General features: G+C 44.1%; 2 protein-coding genes across 5 annotated transcripts in view; both read right to left on the reverse strand.

Annotated features, from left to right (window-relative positions):
- NCEH1 (neutral cholesterol ester hydrolase 1) overlaps positions 1-17,888 on the reverse strand; it is an 824,131-nt gene that overhangs the window by 42,947 nt on the left and 763,296 nt on the right. The gene's annotated exons all lie outside the window — the stretch shown is intronic.
- PLD1 (phospholipase D1) overlaps positions 1-17,888 on the reverse strand; it is a 135,431-nt gene that overhangs the window by 25,963 nt on the left and 91,580 nt on the right. For 3 of the 4 annotated variants that reach the window (XM_050965832.1, XM_050965833.1, XM_050965831.1), the window contains 6 exons: positions 14,271-14,381; positions 12,710-12,916; positions 10,863-11,073; positions 5,747-5,875; positions 5,024-5,142; positions 3,867-3,980 (listed from right to left, as the gene is read on the reverse strand). In XM_050965832.1, coding sequence (XP_050821789.1) covers positions 3,867-3,980; positions 5,024-5,142; positions 5,747-5,875; positions 10,863-11,073; positions 12,710-12,916; positions 14,271-14,381 — 891 coding nt within the window. The remainder of the gene's footprint in view (positions 1-3,866; positions 3,981-5,023; positions 5,143-5,746; positions 5,876-10,862; positions 11,074-12,709; positions 12,917-14,270; positions 14,382-17,888) is intronic. The other variant, XM_050965834.1, reaches the window with a different exon arrangement.

Below are 17,888 nucleotides of genomic sequence, written 5' to 3' on the forward strand. Positions count from 1 at the left end.
GCAATCCAACCCCCACCCAGACCGGTTCTGCCGTGCTTTCACTCTGTCTTCCTGCCAACAGCTCCTTACAACACTGACATAACCTTAGTCCCAGATTTGGACCTTAGCGTCCAAAATCTGGGGGTTAGCATGAAAACCTCCAAGCTTAGTTACCAGCTTGGACCTGGTACCTGCTGCCACCACCCAAAAAATTAGAGTGTTTTGGGGCACTCTGGTCCCTCTGAAAAACCTTCCCTGGGGACCCCAAGACCCAAATCCCTTGAGTCTCACAACAAAGGGAAATAATCCTTTTTCCCTTCCCCCCTCCAGATGCTCCTGGAGAGATACACAGACATAAGCTCTGTGAAACTACACAGAGTGACTCCCCCTCTCTGTTTCCAGTCCTGGAAGCAAAAAGTACTTTCCTATTCCCCCAGAGGGAATGCAAAGTCAGGCTAGCAATCCAACACACAGATCTCCCCTTGACTTCTTCCTCCCACCAATTCCCTGGTGAGTACAGACTCAATTTCCCTGAAGTAAAGAAAAACTCCAACAGGTCTTAAAAGAAAGCTTTATATAAAAAGAAAGAAAAATACATACAAATGTTCTCTCTGTATTAGATGATACAACACAGGGTCAATTGCTTAAAAGAATATTGAATAAACAGCCTTATTCAAAAAGAATACAAATCAAAGCACTCCAGCACTTATATTCATGCAAATACCAAAGAAAAGAAACCATATAACTTACTATCTGATCTCTTTGTCCTTACACTTAGAAACAGAAGATTAGAAAGTAGAACTACTTCTCCAAAGCTCAGAGAAAGCAGGCAGCCAGAAAAACAAAGACTCAGACACACAATTCCCTCCACCCAAAGTTGAAAAAATCCGGTTTCCTGATTGGTCCTCTGGTCAGGTGCTTCAGGTGAAAGAGACATTAACCCTTAGCTATCTGTTTATGACAAACACACTTCTTCCAGAAGGCCTATGAACCCCAGTCCTTTCTTCAAAGAGGTGACAACAAAACAGATGGAGGGAGCAGACCAAAACCTGTGAAACTAACAATTAGGGGCCGCTATGATAATACAGATAAAACATCAGCATCATGGCTCAGTCAATGGGCTTTCTGTGGCAATGTCCCACTCCCCACCCATCCTTCATGTAATCAAGTCCAGAATTTCAAAAGGGCTCAGTCAGCACTCGCAACTGGAGCCAGATTTTCAAACAGAGAGTTCAGCTCCCATTCACTCAGATAAAAGAAGTGGTCAGATTTTCAACAGTGCCTAGCACTCAGCAACTCCCATTAAAACTATCCATTAGATTTTACTCTTCTTGGAGCAGGGAATTTGTCTCCCATTTGCCTGTAAAAGGACTCTACCCTACCGCTAGTGCTATATAAACAATGATAATAAATGTTTCTGGGTTTGACCCATCTCTACTAGAGGAAGGATTTACATAAAGACATATCCCTCCTGCCCTGCTGGGTAAGAGTGCCTGTGAAAGACTAGAGGGACTCTGTTCATGTCTCGAACCCTCACTGCAGTCAAACTGAAAGGCAAATGAGACACCTGCTTCCTGCCCACAGTAACACTGTTTACACAAAGATCAGCTTTACATCATTGGAGTGTCTTGCTGTGGGGAGCTGATAAGAAAGAGAAAGGCAGGTTCCATGATGGACCCAGCTGCCTCACTAGCATAGTTGGAAATACCAGAGGTGATGCTTTGGGTATTTACACAAGGAAGCTAAGTAACCGACCTGAGACCCTGGGTGTATGCATGTATGGGAGGGATTAAGGGCCAGATTCTGACACTCTTACTCAAAGTGGGCTTAGCTGACTGCTATGTGGCACTCATTACCTGCAGCCCTCTCCATCTGATCTCTGCCTTCAAAAGCCAGAATCTCCACCATCATCAGTAATAGATGTCGAGCCAATCATTAACCTTCAGCTATAACTTCAACACACATAACATCTTTTATAACACTGCTCAGTAAACTGCATTTCCACTGTCAGCCAGAGCTCCCTGCACTTGAGGCTCCCTGTATGGTTTCCTAGTAACCCAGCTTCCTATTGTGTGCGGTTCCATTAGACAAATTAGAATCAGGAAAACAAGCAAATTACAGAAGAAGCAGCTGCCAGAATTGCAGTATGTGCATGTACAAATATGCTGGAGTGGGTCATCTTGCAAATACAGACCAAGGGCTGGTCTACACTCGCGGGGGTGGGGGGGGGGAGGGGGCACAGAAAATCTATCTATTTGCATAGCTGAAGTCGAAGTATCTTAGTTGCATTTATCTGGCTGTCCTCAAAGCGGTGAGTCGACTGCCACAGCTCCCCCGTCGACGCTGCTTACTCCTCCTGCTGAGGTGGAGTACAGGCGTCGATTCGCAGATTGATTTATCGCATCCAGACGAGATGCGATAAATCGATCCCCGATAGATCGATTACTACACGCTGATCTGGCAGGTAGTATAGACGTACCCTAAGAGGCTCTCTGGCTCACTGCCTGCTTCTACCACACAGCAGCATAAATACTACTTGCTATGGGCAAGTACATTAGAAGGGATATTGCACTCCAGGAGCATTCAAGGGAGAAGCCATGTTTGCAGCAAAACACGTTTTTACATGTATACAGCTTTATGCAGTTCATGGATGAGCCAGGCTGACAGCTCTCAAAAGGCTGCAGTCTGCCTTTAGAGATGAGCTTGTGTAATTTGCAATGAATAATTTACAAGATGTCTACAAGCAGATCAAAATTTTCTAGAAATGTATTCATTACTTGCATTTCTCAACCAATTTCTTTGTTTTTTGCTTAGTGTTTTTTCTGTTGATTGATGATTAATGGTTCACTGGGTTTGATACTTAACATTCTGTATCCAAGCTCTGTTGGTGAGTTCTGACTGGTCACATAAGTCAACTGAGTATTCATTATGTTTTCTGATTGAATCAGCATAACTCAACATCAGGAGTCAGGCTCAAGAAACACACTAGAGATTCTCAGGATGGGTCTAGGCTAGAAAATTGCATTGGTGTGATGGACATGGTGCAAACTGTAATAGTGCAGACCATCCACACTGGGCATCCTAGTTCTGGTGCATACAGAGCACCATATCCATGTGCATGCGCGCGTGCACACACACACACACACACACAGAGCCTCATACAGCACTTGCTGCAAGTGCTGCAGGGTCTCTCAACATTTGCATCTACCCCACAACTCTCCCTGCAGCAGTACCTAATGTCTAAAGATCACTTACAGCTGTTCACAATGGATCCATCCATCACAAGGAGCAGCATACTTGCAGGTGATGTGGGAGAGAGTTTCCAATGTTTTCTCAAGCTGCTGCCAGGTGGAGTCTGGGCTGAAGAACTTATTTTGGGAATTCTAGGCAATTTTTTCCTGCTCAGCTTTGACCACCAGTATTTGACAAAAGCTCTCTCTCTCTCTCTCACACACACACACACACACACACACTATCTCTCTCTCTCTCCTGTCACTTCCTAAGCACTTCCATTTCCACCCTGCATTCCTAACATGTCTAGTTCTGCTGTTTAATAATCACATTTAACATATGCATTCAGCACAACTAATGGAGTTTAAAATATCATTTGTATAATTCATCTTACATACACTGAACCCGAACCTCCAGTGCTGTAAATCAGTCTCTATCCGCTGAAATCAATGAAGCTATGCTGATTTATTCCAGCTGAGTATCTGGCCTGCTAAGTTGCATTTTAAAATAAAAAGCAGTTTACACTTTAAATCCTTTAAAATCTTGTAAGTTTCAGCTGGAAGACTACCAACCTCCTATTACAAAGAGCTAAAAATGAGCCCAAGTGCTAGGAAGTTCTTCATTTTAGGATTCCATTAAATGCCATTTACACCCACCTGTACATTGGCACATACAGACTCGGGCACTTGATACTTCATCTCACCGGCGGTTTGCTGAGATTTTGGCAACAGGAATGGGTAGGACAGGGATCTGTATTTGGGCTTCATGATCTTCAAAAGAAAAAAATGGAGGATACTGTATTTTAAAACACATTTTCTTCAGATTTTTATGCTGAAGATTTTTACTGTTTTTATGCTCCTCTCTTAATACAGAAAATTGGGAGGGAGAGAACATAAAGTTTTTCATATTCATAAACTCAATTCCTGTTCCAAATGGTTCTGAAAATATCCAGAGGCGACTGAGAGAAAGAAGAGTGGGGAGCAAATGAGGAAACACAGAGGGACTCTGTTGCTCCATTAGCCACCATTTTCCTTGGCGACAGGGCCTACTGGCCTGGTTCCCAGTGTGGGTTGCCTTCCAGCCTGCCCAAGACTCCCTCATCATCACGGAGGGTCCTTATCTGATGGGATCCTAGCCAGTTCTCTCCAGTGGTAAGGATCCTATGTGCTTGCTAGTTGAGTCCTAGTGACCTGATCCCCAGGAGGCCAGGGCTTCTCTGGTGATTGGATCCTTCTTGGTCCAGGACTCCAACATGGCCTCCACTGGCAGGTTCCCCTGGTTTCTTGGCCCTGAAAATCCTGGTTATTGCTAGTTTGCCCACGTGGCTGGATCACCCAGCTGTGGCTTTGGCCTGACAGCCCTGATCTTCCTTGCTCCCCTTGGCTATGGGATCACCGACTGAACTGCTCCTTGTGCCTTCTGCTGCTTCACAAGAGGGCACATTATTGGCTCTTGTGTCCCTCCCAACCAGCCAGCAGGAACTGCTAGAATAGCAGCACAATGGCACTCGCCCCTTGGCTAACAACATCCCAGACCTCATTCATTTTCCACCTACTAAATTCAAATTATATCTTATTTACACTGGTGTAACAGGAGAATGAGAGCACCTATCTTCATTACTTGCTGTTAGAGTCACAGTTTTTCGGGGTTACTTGCTGGGACATTAGGGCAAGTGAATACATACTTTACTGGCTCAATCTGGCAAACCTTGACTACCTGGTATGGCACTTATTCCTGCATATCGCCCTATGTGAGGCATCTGCGAAGCATTCAGATTTGAGGGCTTGCAGGACCTATCTCATTGCACACCTACCTTTGTGAAGTTCCAACGCTGAATAAAGTGTCGAGCAACATCCCGTGCAGCTTTGCCATGCACAACGGATGAAATATCATGCCATGGCATTCTGGGTGTGGTGTACCTGTCAATGAAATCTATATGGACAGGGAAAAATTGCTATAGTTCATCTCAGATCAGTATCAGACATTAAGAATATCACAGCATCTCTTCCTACAAACGGAACCTTTCTAGAAATAAAAACTAACAAATTAGGAGTTAAAATTGAGGACAGGTCAGCTTTGTGGGGGCTGGTAAGCCACAAGCTCACTTATCCATTATTGTCATAGAAAATCTGTTTTTTATTACCTTACTTTGGGATTCTGCTGCCTCTTCCCAGCAGCCAGACCAGGTGGGTCTCGTTGGCGCCAATTCAGGAGAGTAAAAAGGCAAAGAAGCAGGGCCGGCTCCAGGGGTTTTGCCGCCCCAAGCAGCCAAAAAAAAAAGCCGCGATCGCGATCTGCGGCAATTCAGCGGGAGGTCCTTCGCTCTGAGCGGGAGTGAGGGACCCTCCGCTGAATTGCCACCCAATACCTGGACCTGCCGCTTCTCTCCGGAGTGGTCGCCCCAAGCACCTGCTTGCTAAGATGGTGCCTGGAGCTGGCCCTGCAGAGAAGCTTTCTAAGGCAGTAGAGGAGCTACGGAATGAGACAAACTGTCTTGCAGGGAAAAAAGTTGGTTCCAGATTTCAATGGCACTTACCAGCAAAGGGTTTGTCAAGTTGAACCCAGTCTTTAAAGACGAAATTGCAATAGTCCTTTCCATGCCAGAACCTGGTCTCCCCAAAAAGTTCTCCAACACCTGTCTTCAAGCTGCGGATTGATCCTTTATCTGTCAGGTTTATAAAGTGTCAAAAACATATGCTCTACGGTTATTTTTAAGACTGCTCTCAACACAGCACAGATGAGAATCACACTTGAATAGCAAACTATCAGCATTACTTGCCAGTTTTAGTCAGCTAAGATAATTTTCCAGTTAAGTCTCTGTGTTTCCCTTCTCCAGTATAACACATCTGGTATGCAATCAAGGGAGATTATATTAACATGTTTTGTTGTTGGTAATGGAAGCTAGATCTGAATCCTTTCTGTACTGGATTGAAACTTTACCCTTCAGCTATTTGTCATCCCACAATAACCTGCAAGGAAGGATACCTACATTGAAAGCATTAACAATTGTAATTCTGCTCTCATATACTACTAACTTCAGTGGGAGGTGGGACTTTATATCTGTGTGCAGTAGAGAGTACTACTCCTGTATATTTAGTTTGTACTAAAGTACAAATCAACTCTAATTGAAACTTAAATTGTATAGGATTCATGATTTTGACTCCACAAAAGGGTCTCTACACTGTAATTTTAGCTAGCACAAAGATGGGTCTCTCCCCTTTCTCCAGTGCCTCTTTAAATAACAACTTCAGCTTCTGAGATTGTGTTACATGTTCAGCATGTGGATGCAGAATTTCAGTTTCATGGTGAAAAGTTAGGGCCTAACATCCTTGCAATGACTTACATGTAAAAATTACTCCCATTCCCCCAACTCCTTTCTTGAAATTTACACCTCTTTTTGTGAATGCCATGAGCATATAAACGAGGAGTAGCATGATCCCTTCCACCTCCCTTCTAAAAAAACAGGAAAGCTCACACTGGATCAGATCTATGTTCTAACTAGTGTGATATCCTGTCTCTGACAGTAGCCTCTATCGGATAGCTCAGAGAATGGTGTAACAACCCTGACTGGACAATTATGCCATAACATATCTACAAGGAAAGTTTTTTGGTAATCCCACTTAAGTGATGAGCTTCTGTTCTGAAGCAAGAGGCTTGATGTCCCCTATACATTTTTATCCTATATATTTTATTTTTATATGATCTGACCAAGGTTTACACCATGGGAATACTCAGCTCTCAGACAGTAACTAAGTATTTGGATCAGTCAGACTCACAGCCCAGATAGAGTGAAAAACCCTACAGTTATCTAGTCTCCTCTGCATCCCCCCATGACATGTATTCTCTCATGACAACTGACCTGTTCTGCACTGCCCCAGTTGCTGACAGAATCCTGCACTATCGCCTCCTTTGAGGTTTTAGTGCTAGTTCAAGGCGTGACAATCCCAAAGAAGTTTAGGAACCTGAACTACTGCATCTAGTGTACTGTGCCAGCCAAGCAATCAAGCACTCACAAGAACTTTTTAATCACAACAATATTTTAGAAATATTCAACAATCCACACGAGTGACAATATGATAACCACCTTCGGCAATATACACAAAGCACGTTTTGCCAGCACTGTTGGAACATCACAAAAAGCCAACCCATGCCCAAAATGCCATGCAACAGGTATGCAACATTGACACTCTGGTTACAGTCTTAGCAAAGCTACATCCAAACAGCACAGTTCTGCATGAGTTAGTGAGAGTACAGGTGGGGCACGGAAATCACTGACTGTACATGCCGGAATACAAACATATGTAACACACGTGTGAACGCTACAGTAGAATATGTTTTATGTACTGACCTTACGTGATCATACATTGACTCATATGAATGAACATATAAGTGGCCACTGTCATATATGGCAGTCCATATACATATGAAACACATGTCCTTTTCATACACAAGCTCTATATTTTATATATAGCTGACCATTTACATCTTAGAAGACTATTATTGAAAGAGTCCATAAAAGGAAAAGGTTGGCTCAGTATCCAGTGTTATGAAAAGTGACTTTCATTTTTTGGTGAGTATCAATAGAGTTTTAAAGTCATGTCGACAGTAAATTTTCCACAATGTAGGAACTAAAATGACAAAAATGCCAGTGAACTATGGTTATTAAACAAATGATAATTTCTACTCAACCAGTATTCCGAGCATACACTGGTTTTTTGGTCCGAATTCCGCCCTTGGATTTGTATGTATAAATCCTTACAGATTTAAAGTATGGAGTCACTATTAAATAGTTGGTTTGTAGTAGCGTTGTAGCTAGCCATGTTGGTCCCAGGATATTAGAGAGACAAGGTGGGTGAGGTAATATCTTTTATTGGCTCTGATGGTGAAAGACACAAGTTTTTGAGAACTTGTGTCTTTCACCAACAGAAAGAGCTCCAATAAAAGATATTACCTCATCCACTTTGTCTCTCTAGTAAATATTTTGTCATTTGGAACCTTTGTTTAATCTATGACATTCCAGTAAATGAAAATATAAAAACAACATTTTCCTGCTATTAATGGGAAGTTTCCTTAATGCTACAGAGGTCCCTTTAAATCATTTGTATCAGTGCTTTCCAGTGTCAGCTTTAAAACACTTCCCAGCCTATGAAAACAACGAGTTCGGTGGCACCGTAAAGACTAACAGATTTATTTGGGCATAAGCTTTCGTGGGTAAAAAAACCTCACTTCTTCAGATGCCTGCAAGCCTATGAAAACTCAGATTCAGTTCTACACAGTCACACTCTCAGAAAAGTCTAGCACTGCAGACCAACAAAGCTAGGCTCTGTCAGACTGAGCTGAGGAGTGCAGAGTCTAGCGCTCTTCTTCGAGATCATCTGGCTGTAACTGTTACATAAACAATCAGCTCAGCTTTCCTCTACACAAGCTCTTTTGATGAAGAAACAACCCTCCTTTGCTCTATAACCGAAATCAAAGCAACATACATCAAATGTGGATGGCCTACCTGTAAGAGAAAGGGTCTTTTCAGCAGCACAATCTATTGTCATTCCATGGATCAAAATACAGGTGATGCTTATATACTGATGATGTGCACTCTCCTACCTATCTCAAACACCCACAGAAAACTCTGACTTGGAGAATGACAGTGGCCAAATCTTCGGCTAAATCAGGGATCTCAAACTCAAATGACCATGAAGGCCACACAAGGACTAGCAGATTGGCCTGAGGGCCACATCACTGACACACATCCCTGACCCTGGCCCTGCCTCCACTCCACCCCTTCCATGAGGCCCCGTCCCTGCCCTACCTCTTCCCATCTCTTCCCCCCCCCATTCCAACCTTTTCCCTAAAGTCCCCACCCCAACTCCACCCCCTCCCTGCCCCTATTCCAACCCCTTTCCCAAATCCCTACCGGTTCTCTGCCTCTTCCCTGAGCGTGCGGCTCCCCGCTCCTCCCCGCTCCGTCATGGAAAGCACTAAGTGGTAGGCAGAGGACCGGGGACATGGCGGTCTGGGGGTGAGGGGAGCTTGGTGGACGCAGGAAATAACTCAGTGGGGTGCAGGGAGCTTGGCGGGCCACAGCAAATAACTTTGCGGGCCGCGTGTTTGAGACCCCTGGTCTAAATGTAGGTCTGGCAGCGTTTACACTGTCATATTCATGATCTTCTCAAGGCTGTCTTCATGCACTGGGATGACTTTAAAAAAAATCCATTCTGGATTTAAAGGTATTACTAATTTCAGCAATATTCCCATTACTTTTCATGAGGAATACAGCTGGAATGGGCAGGGCTGCAGAACCAGAGTGAAACTTCCCAAGTGCACCCGCTGTAGCTGTTACCTATTTATTTTCTCATTGATGCAGCTTCCTAGAGTCTTTTAAAAATCAGCCTATGAAGAAAGTGATTCTGCAAGGGCCTCTTTAGAGGGGAATATGACATAGATTGAAGGCAATACATATACCGAAGGTATAGAATGTCAGTCCATAAACCCCACCTAACTCTCACCATGACTGAACAGCAAACACACCAACAGTAAAGCCTGCAGGTAACTCCACCTGGGTGGCCCTTCACTTACCGTCCTCACACTCAGTGAGCCCTTGTTTGAACTCAGTGGATGATGAAACATTTTCAGGTGGGGTTTTAAACTCTGGATTAAATTCTGCTGGCTTCTACTAGGATTACAATAACCTGCAGAGAGTTGAGATGCTCCATTTATAGGGAAAGTGCATTAGAGCTTTTACCATATCAGTTACCCAATAATGTTTAAAATAACTTGCAGGACTTCAGTCCAATCAACTGCAGACAGTCTGAACAGAACATTAATAATGGTACAACGACCGTGGGCCAAATACAAGACCTATTACATTTTTTAGCACAAATCGGCAAATATTCATGTTGCAAAACCATCACTAATGTATGCTCATATTCTGAACTGGCTCTGACCATAGGCAAAGCATTCTCCTGCATATCATTCCTACCAGAGACATGAGTCATCTTTGTAAAGTCTGAAATGCCCCCTAGCACAAGACCCCTCCCAAAAATAGCTCTTCCACTGCTTCAAAAGTGGAAGGCTTGCTGGTATGAATTCTGGCTTTTGGGTGCGCCTGTAGTGGCATCCTGTAACTTCAATCATGCATAAAAGTAAATGTTGCGTTCACATATTCAAATTTTGACCTGATTTTCCTCTCTCTAGCACTAGTGTAAATCAGGAACAACTCCACTGAATGAAATGAGTTAAAACTTAGTAAAACCAGTGCAAGTGACAGCATAATCAGGCCCATATCGTCTGCGGAAATCCTGTTTCATTTGCTATAATGAATACGATGCAAAAATGCCAGTATCTTTGCCACAAATGTAAAACATTCCTAGCACAAAAACAATGTGCATATCTATACATATATCACAGCACATAACACACCACGTACACTACACCATATTATAGAATGGTTTCTTCATTTGCGGTTTGGGGCTGTCCCCTAACCAAACTGAATGCCACCCTTGTTTTGTGCCAGCTGTTTGTTAACCAAACAGAGGCGCATTTAAAGGCAAACTCGAGGCTTCACTAAAAAAAGTACCCTTCTAGCACTTCAGGAAATCATTAACTCTCGTCCCTAATTATATGCTCTGTAGGTAAAGTGGAGAAGTATTACTTACCTGACTCACCGTCTATACTGCTCACACTATCAGAATGGTGTAGGCCGTGCTTCTGGAGATGCTTATAAATGCTGAACCTGGAAAACTTTTTGGGTTTTCCTATTCCTTTCATTCTTGAAGAATCTAGTATGTCATCACTATTTCTGTGCTGAGGCAGGTTCCCCAGGGGCTGAGTTTTCAGTGCTAAAGCTTCTGTAGACTCGGCTGTAGGCTTAAGACACAAAGTATACTGCTGAGGGTGATGAATGGAAGATTATCCATTTAAATTACAGGTGATCATTCATATCACAGGTATTGAAACATTCACAGGGCCAAGTTCTCCCTTACAACATGCAGACACAGCTCCCATCAATTTCAGTGGGAACTGCAAATGTGTCTTATGGAGATAAACTTCGTGTAGTGACTATTGAGGGTTTACTTAGTAGAAAACAAGCAAGTAAAAACAGTGCATTTTACAATACACTACCTGGAAAACTAATCTGGCTTATTGCATATTTTCCAGAGGTCTTTACACAGGCTTCTTTTCATAAAAAAATAAATAAAAGTTCTCTATTTAATTCAGTCACATAGGGCCAAGTTTTCAAAAAGAGCTCAGTTCTGTCTTGTCTACACAAGCTCGGTCATTGTCTACACCACGCAGCTTTTGGCAACAAGGCTATGTCGACACAGCCTTGTTGCTAAAAGTCAGCATGTATAAACGCTCTTTTTCGGTACTTTGTTGGCACTTTTGCCAACAAAATACTTCCAGCCCCGCGAGCGGCATTAGCTTTGTCAGCAGCAGGAGAGTGCTCTTTGCCAGCAAAGCCGCGTTCACACTGCCACTTGCATTGGCAAAACTTTTGTCTTTCATGCAGGGACTGGGGGTTGGGTGGCTCTTTTAAGTACTCGTGAAAGACAAAAGAGTTTTGTCGACAACTTCGCAGTGTAGACAAGCCTTTAGGCACCTAAATAAGGGCTAGATATCCAGAGGTACTCAGCACTCAGTTGCTCCCACTGTGACACCTATGGCTAGATTTTCCAAAGAGTTTAGCACCCAACTTGAGTTCCTGTGAAAAACTGGCTATTTAGTTTGGTGCTTAAATAGGAGCTGAACTGTTCTGAAAATCCCCAAAGGATCATTCAATGCTCAGCTACTGCACTTGCTACACCTATAACTATTCCTCTCCATTCCTGTCCCTGCCCCTGCAGCAGAGCCACACAGGTCTTAACCATAGGCGCCAACTCTGTGGGTGCTCCGCGGCTGGTGCACCCACGGAAAAAAATTAGTGGGTGCTCAGCACCCACCTGCTGCTCCCCCCCCCTACTCCAGCTCATCTCCGCCTCCTCCGCGAGCGCACCACCACGTCCTGCTTCTTCTCCCTCCCAGCACTTGCACCGCGAAACAGCTGATTCGCAGGGCAGGGAGGGACGGGAGAGGAGGGGGAACGCAGCATGCTGGGGGAAGAGGTGGGGCTGGGGTGGGGATTTGGGGAAGGGATCCAATAGGGGCAGGGAGGGGGGGGAGTTAGGATGGGGACTTTGGGGAAGGGGTTGGAATGGGGATGGGGAAAAGGTGGAGTCCAGCTGGGGCCACGGGTGGGGGGGGCACGAGCACCCACCGGTGCCGGAGAAAGTTGGTGCCTATAGTCTTAACTGGCATGGCCTTTCTGGCAGCTGAAGGATTTGGTCCTAATAAGAGTCCCATTTTATAAGCCACATTGAAGTGCACAGGAATTCTGCACATGCAAAGGCTACAGACGCATGCCCTAAAAATGCAGAAAGGCTTGCTTATTTCCATTTTGCATGATTATTGCCTAGTGTACATGGTATTGAATATTAACAGCCACATGTACAGAATTCACTCTTACTATGAGATTCACTGTCGATGTAGACTTTGTTCCTGCAATTCGTTTCACACTGCCAACGTCGGTCAGCCTGTGTTCATCATCATCCCACCTCCCGTAGGCCAAGTCAATGCCACCAACGAATGCTACAGACTGGTCAATGACAACGAGCTTCTCATGATGAGCCCACAGGTACACTGAGGATGACACGTGATCTGGATGCCTCATCACCTAAATAAAGAAAAATCACTGAACGCAGCTGTTATGTAGAACAGTGCTTCTCAAAGTTAGGCCACTGCATGTTCAGGGAAAGCCCTTGGAGGTCTGGGCTGGTTTGTTTACCTGCCACTTCTGCAGGTTCAGCCAATCGCGGCTTCCATTGGCCGCAGTTCGCCGTCCCAGGCCAATGGGAGCTGCGGGAAGCGGCATGGACTGAGGGCTGAGGGATGCAGATGCGGCAGGTAAACCAACCAGCCCGGACTGCCAGGGGCTTTCCCTGAACAAGTGGCAGACCAGCTTTGAGAAGCACTGATATAGAAGATCTGAAACAATTCTAACCAAGATATTATTTAATATCTTTGCCCAGAAGGCCATGGGGCTTTAATTTGACCAATAATACCAACCAATGCCCAACCATAAAGTGCTTTTTTTAGGACTTTGTCTACATTAGACAGTTGTACCGTTTTAACTACACCAGTATAGTTAAAGTGGTACAACTCACCTAGTGTGGACAATGGTATAAAGGTGCTTTCTACTGGTACAGCTATTCTCTTTTAGGAAGGGGAATAACTATACTAGAATGAGTCACCTTTATGCTGATATGGCTGTGTCCACAGTAGGGCTTTTGCTGTTCTAAGTATTTCAGTGAAAAAGCTGGCCATTTCATTTGAGAGTTGCTTTGTTAATGGCTATTTCAAACCATAGTAAATTAGAGGAGAACCAGGCTCATTTTCTTTATTTCTGAAAATGAAAGAGTGTGATAGATAATTTTAACATTTATTTATGTCAAAGCATTACTGCAAACGTTGACTTGAGTGGAGTCATGCCTGGTTTTAAAACCACGGGCAATCAGAACCAGGCCCAATATATTTTGGCATACAGGGACGCTGAGGAATGTGGATATAAGTGCACATATTTTGGTAGATTTTTTTTAAGGCCAGACTCTTAGCTAGCTCAGTCTGTGTGTGAGCAGAAAGTATGTTTTCGCAGATCCACATCTGAGTGTAACTTTCCATTTGCTCTAACTTCATTAACTTGTCATATAAAACAAAATTCTTTTGAACTAGGTGAATGTTTTGTTGATTAATGGAACCTTGTCAAGGCTAAGCAAAATATATTTATATACAATTATAACTTACAGGCACCTGAGCTGCCACAATCAAGTACTAGTGCCCATTATAGAGTAAAACCAGATATGGATATGTCATCGAAAAATATTCTCCCTTGTAACAGTGACTGCGAACTGCATTTCTTATTTATTGTCATGAGTTTCCTCATCTCTCACCCAAATTTGGGGAGCTGATGTTCGACACACAGGGCAATGAACATGCATGTATTTCATAAAGGTTACATGGTATATGAATACCTTAATGTTCGGATGTAGACGCATTAGGGTCCGCTTGCTGTATTCACTGTTGATTCCTAGAGCAAGCTCCACTTCTTTGTAGAGCATTACAAAAATTCTCACTCCTTGTTGCTATTAGAAAAGAAAGTAAAGACATGGAAAGCACATATTTAAAAGGGTATAACAACAAAAGCAAGAAACCCCCAGACTTCTAGATTCAGTGGGATGATAGGCTAAGGGGAGTGCACATGTCCTTGTGGGAAAAGATCAGGTTGAGATCATACATCCAACAGGTCAGTTCCTGGTCAGAGGCTCCCAGATTGATCCTGAAATGTGCTGAGCAAACTCAGCTCCCATTAACAAGAATGGGAGTTGACAGTGCTCAGCAGCTCACAGGAGACACCAAGCAGCTTGGGGGATTGGGCTCTTCCCTTGTGAGAAGTTCTGAGGGATCTTCTGTAATGATGTAGTGTAGCATTTTTCTGACACAGGCTGATCTCACCTATGCCTAACTCAGACCTCTGAACTACAACACCAAGAAAGCCTGCTCGCCTTGCCTGAATTTGTGAGATCAAGTGAGTGAAAACATTTTAGGTTTTTTAGGATATTTTATTTGCAGGAATTGTTTGAGTGAAGATATTGAGACAGAACCCTCAGCTTGATCCCAGTTCAGTGGAAGATTTCAGCTTCCCTCTCCTCTCTGCATTTCACTTCAGCACTTCCCCGAAGAGTTAGCTGTTCAATCTGGACTTCACCTTGTGACGCAGCGGGGGGCCTGGAGGTACCATTATACAAATAGATACAAATACAGTCCCTGCTCTGAAGAGAATACAACACAAGAAATAGCACCATGAGATTGTAAGACCACAGACACTCATTTTTAATGCATTTCCAAGGGACTGGACATCAGGTTGCCCGTGTCCCTTCAAATTGTGTAGGACTCCTCAGAGCCTTCAGAAGGGCATTATTGTGCAGATGTGTTTCAGAACATGTGCTACACAACAATATTTCACTTTGAGTCAGCACCAATCTTACAACAGGTTCCTTTACTTTACACACTTCTAATGTGCCTTTTGGAGGCTCAGTTCTGCCACCCTGACTCACACTGAGTACTATCTTCCTCTACATGTCTATCTTCCATTGGCTTTCATACTTTTCTTAGCGCAGTTTGGCCACACATATGGGGCTAGATCCTGAGCTACTGAAAGCAGTGTAGCTCCATTGACTTCAGTAGAGCTATGCCAATTTACACAAACTAAGGATCTTTCAAAAAGCCACTAACCTGCATTTCTCTAAAGCTTCCATTAACAGTTTAGACCCTCTCCATGTTATGGGCCATATTCCACCTACCAATCTAATGGCCTATGAAGTCCAGAGAAGCGCTTTGTGGATATCAGAGGATAGCTTTGCTCCTACATAGTTACCAGCCACTTACAGGCCCTAGTGCGTCAATTACTTCTTCTACACACTATGCAAATACTTTCATGCTATTTACAGCAACAGGAACACCTATGTTGATATGGAAAATGAAGCCAGATTCTTTCAGTGAGCATGACCTGTATATGCTCCAACTGCCATAAAACAAGACCATAAGAATGGACATACTGGGGCAAACGAATGGTCCATCTATCCCAGTATCCTGTCTTCCAACAGTGGCCAGTGTCAGATACTTTAAAGGGAATAAACAGAACAGGGCAACTGTCCAGTGATCCATCCCCTGTCATCCAGACCCAGTATCTGACAGTCAGAGCCTTAGTGACACTCATAGGGATGTGTCTCTTACAATCTTGGCTAATAACCACTGATGAACCGATCCTCCATGAACTTATCTAATTCTTTTTTGAATCAAGTTAAAGTCCTGGCCTTCACAACGTCCCCTGGCAACGAATTCCACAGATTGACAGTGTGTTGTGTGAAGAAATACTTCCTTTTGTTTCCTTTAAACTTGCTATTAATTTCATTGGGTGATCCCTCGTTCTTGTGTTATGTGAAGGGGGTAAATAACCTCCGTCACTTGGTCTCCCCCACCCTTACTTACTTTCACCAGGCTGGAGCTGGGGGTTGGAGTGCAGGAGGGGGTGCAGGCTCTGGGCTGGGGCTGAGGGGTTCAGAGTGTGGGAGGGGGCTCTAGGCTGAACCTGGGGTAAGGGGTTGGGCTGCAGGAGTGAGGGGTGCAAGCTCTGGGAGGGAATTTGAGTGCAGGGGTCATATGATCACCCTGCATTTAGTTTCATAAAATCCACTAGCCATTTCATGAGTTTATCTTTTTATTAGTGTCATTTGTGGTTTATAGATCCAAAATCCTTCAGGGTTTGTCACAAATCAGTGTAACATTCTCAACTGCGGGGTGTGCATTTGCTAAGCCAGGGGCAGAAGGTTGGGGTGCAGGAGTGAGGGATGTAAGCTCTGGAAGGAAGCTTGGGTGCAGGAGGGGGTTCTGGGCTGGGGCTGATTTAAGTGATAAGAAGATCATTTTAAAATTAATAAAGTTCTTTAGAGAAAATTAAAGAAGAAAAATGTTTGTCTTTTTCCTTTTGGCTACAGAAAGAACTATGGTGGAATGGGAGTATATAACATTATTTTAAAGTTTCCACCAAGGCTTCTGCCCCTTTCACACATGACTGTATGGTCTTCAGTTGGCCATGCCTTCCTACTGAGTCACTGGTAATATCTTCCAAAGCAGCAACTCAACACCAGTATTTTCATTAGTTGGACCAGGGCAAACCTGCTGAAATGCTCGGTACCTTTTCTCTGTGGCTCCACTGCTCATTCAGAGACATGAAAAAATTCTTCAGGCTGAGTACACAGACCTGTTATTACAGGAGGAACATTTTGGAACTGACAACAAACATATCGCTCTATTTTCCAATCTCAGTAGCTAGTGAGATTTCTGACATACTGGAGAAATTAAAACAGGTCAATAGGCCTCGTGGTGCTGTTCCTTGTCCCTAAGGGTATGGCTACACTTGCAGTTGTACAGCGCTGTGAGTTAAACCTGCCTTCGTTCAGCTGAGTAGGGAAAGCGCTGCAGTCTGTCCACACTGACAGCTGCCAGCACACTGTCATGGCCACATTTGCAGCTGCATTGGGAGTGGTGCATTATAGGCAGCTATCCCAGCATTCAAGTGGCTGCAACGTGCTTTTCAAATGGGGTGGGGTGGGGTGTGACAGGGAGTGTGGTGGGAAGGAGAATGGGTTTTTGGAGTGCTGAGTCAGCACTCTGTAAGTTCAGACCCCTGCTCACTGAAAGCAAACAGCAGCTGTTTCTTTTTTTCTGACAGACCAGATAAGCAGCTGCTCCCCAAGACGATCCCCAACTCGCATCCCCCCACATCGCCTCTCTCTTCAAGCAAACGTTAGCTGTGGGTACTCCAAACGGAGCCCCCTGCCTGCCTCTCACTCATTCAAAGCAAACAGTAGCTGTGTTTGTTTCTTTGATAAGCAGCCCCCGAAACAGAGCTTTGAAAGGACACTTCCACCTCCGGAGTTCACAACAAAACAAGAGAAGACGCTTCAGTTAAAAGGATTACGAGGAGTTTCCCGAGGTCAGTCAGTGCATAATAATGTTACTCCTCATTTACACTGGAGCAGCAGCGTCTCAGCCAATATGCAACAGCTGCTATTCCTCTAGGGGAGGTG

This window comes from Gopherus flavomarginatus, chromosome 8 (assembly GCF_025201925.1).
Source record: "Gopherus flavomarginatus isolate rGopFla2 chromosome 8, rGopFla2.mat.asm, whole genome shotgun sequence".
NCBI classification, from domain to species: Eukaryota; Metazoa; Chordata; order Testudines; family Testudinidae; genus Gopherus; species Gopherus flavomarginatus.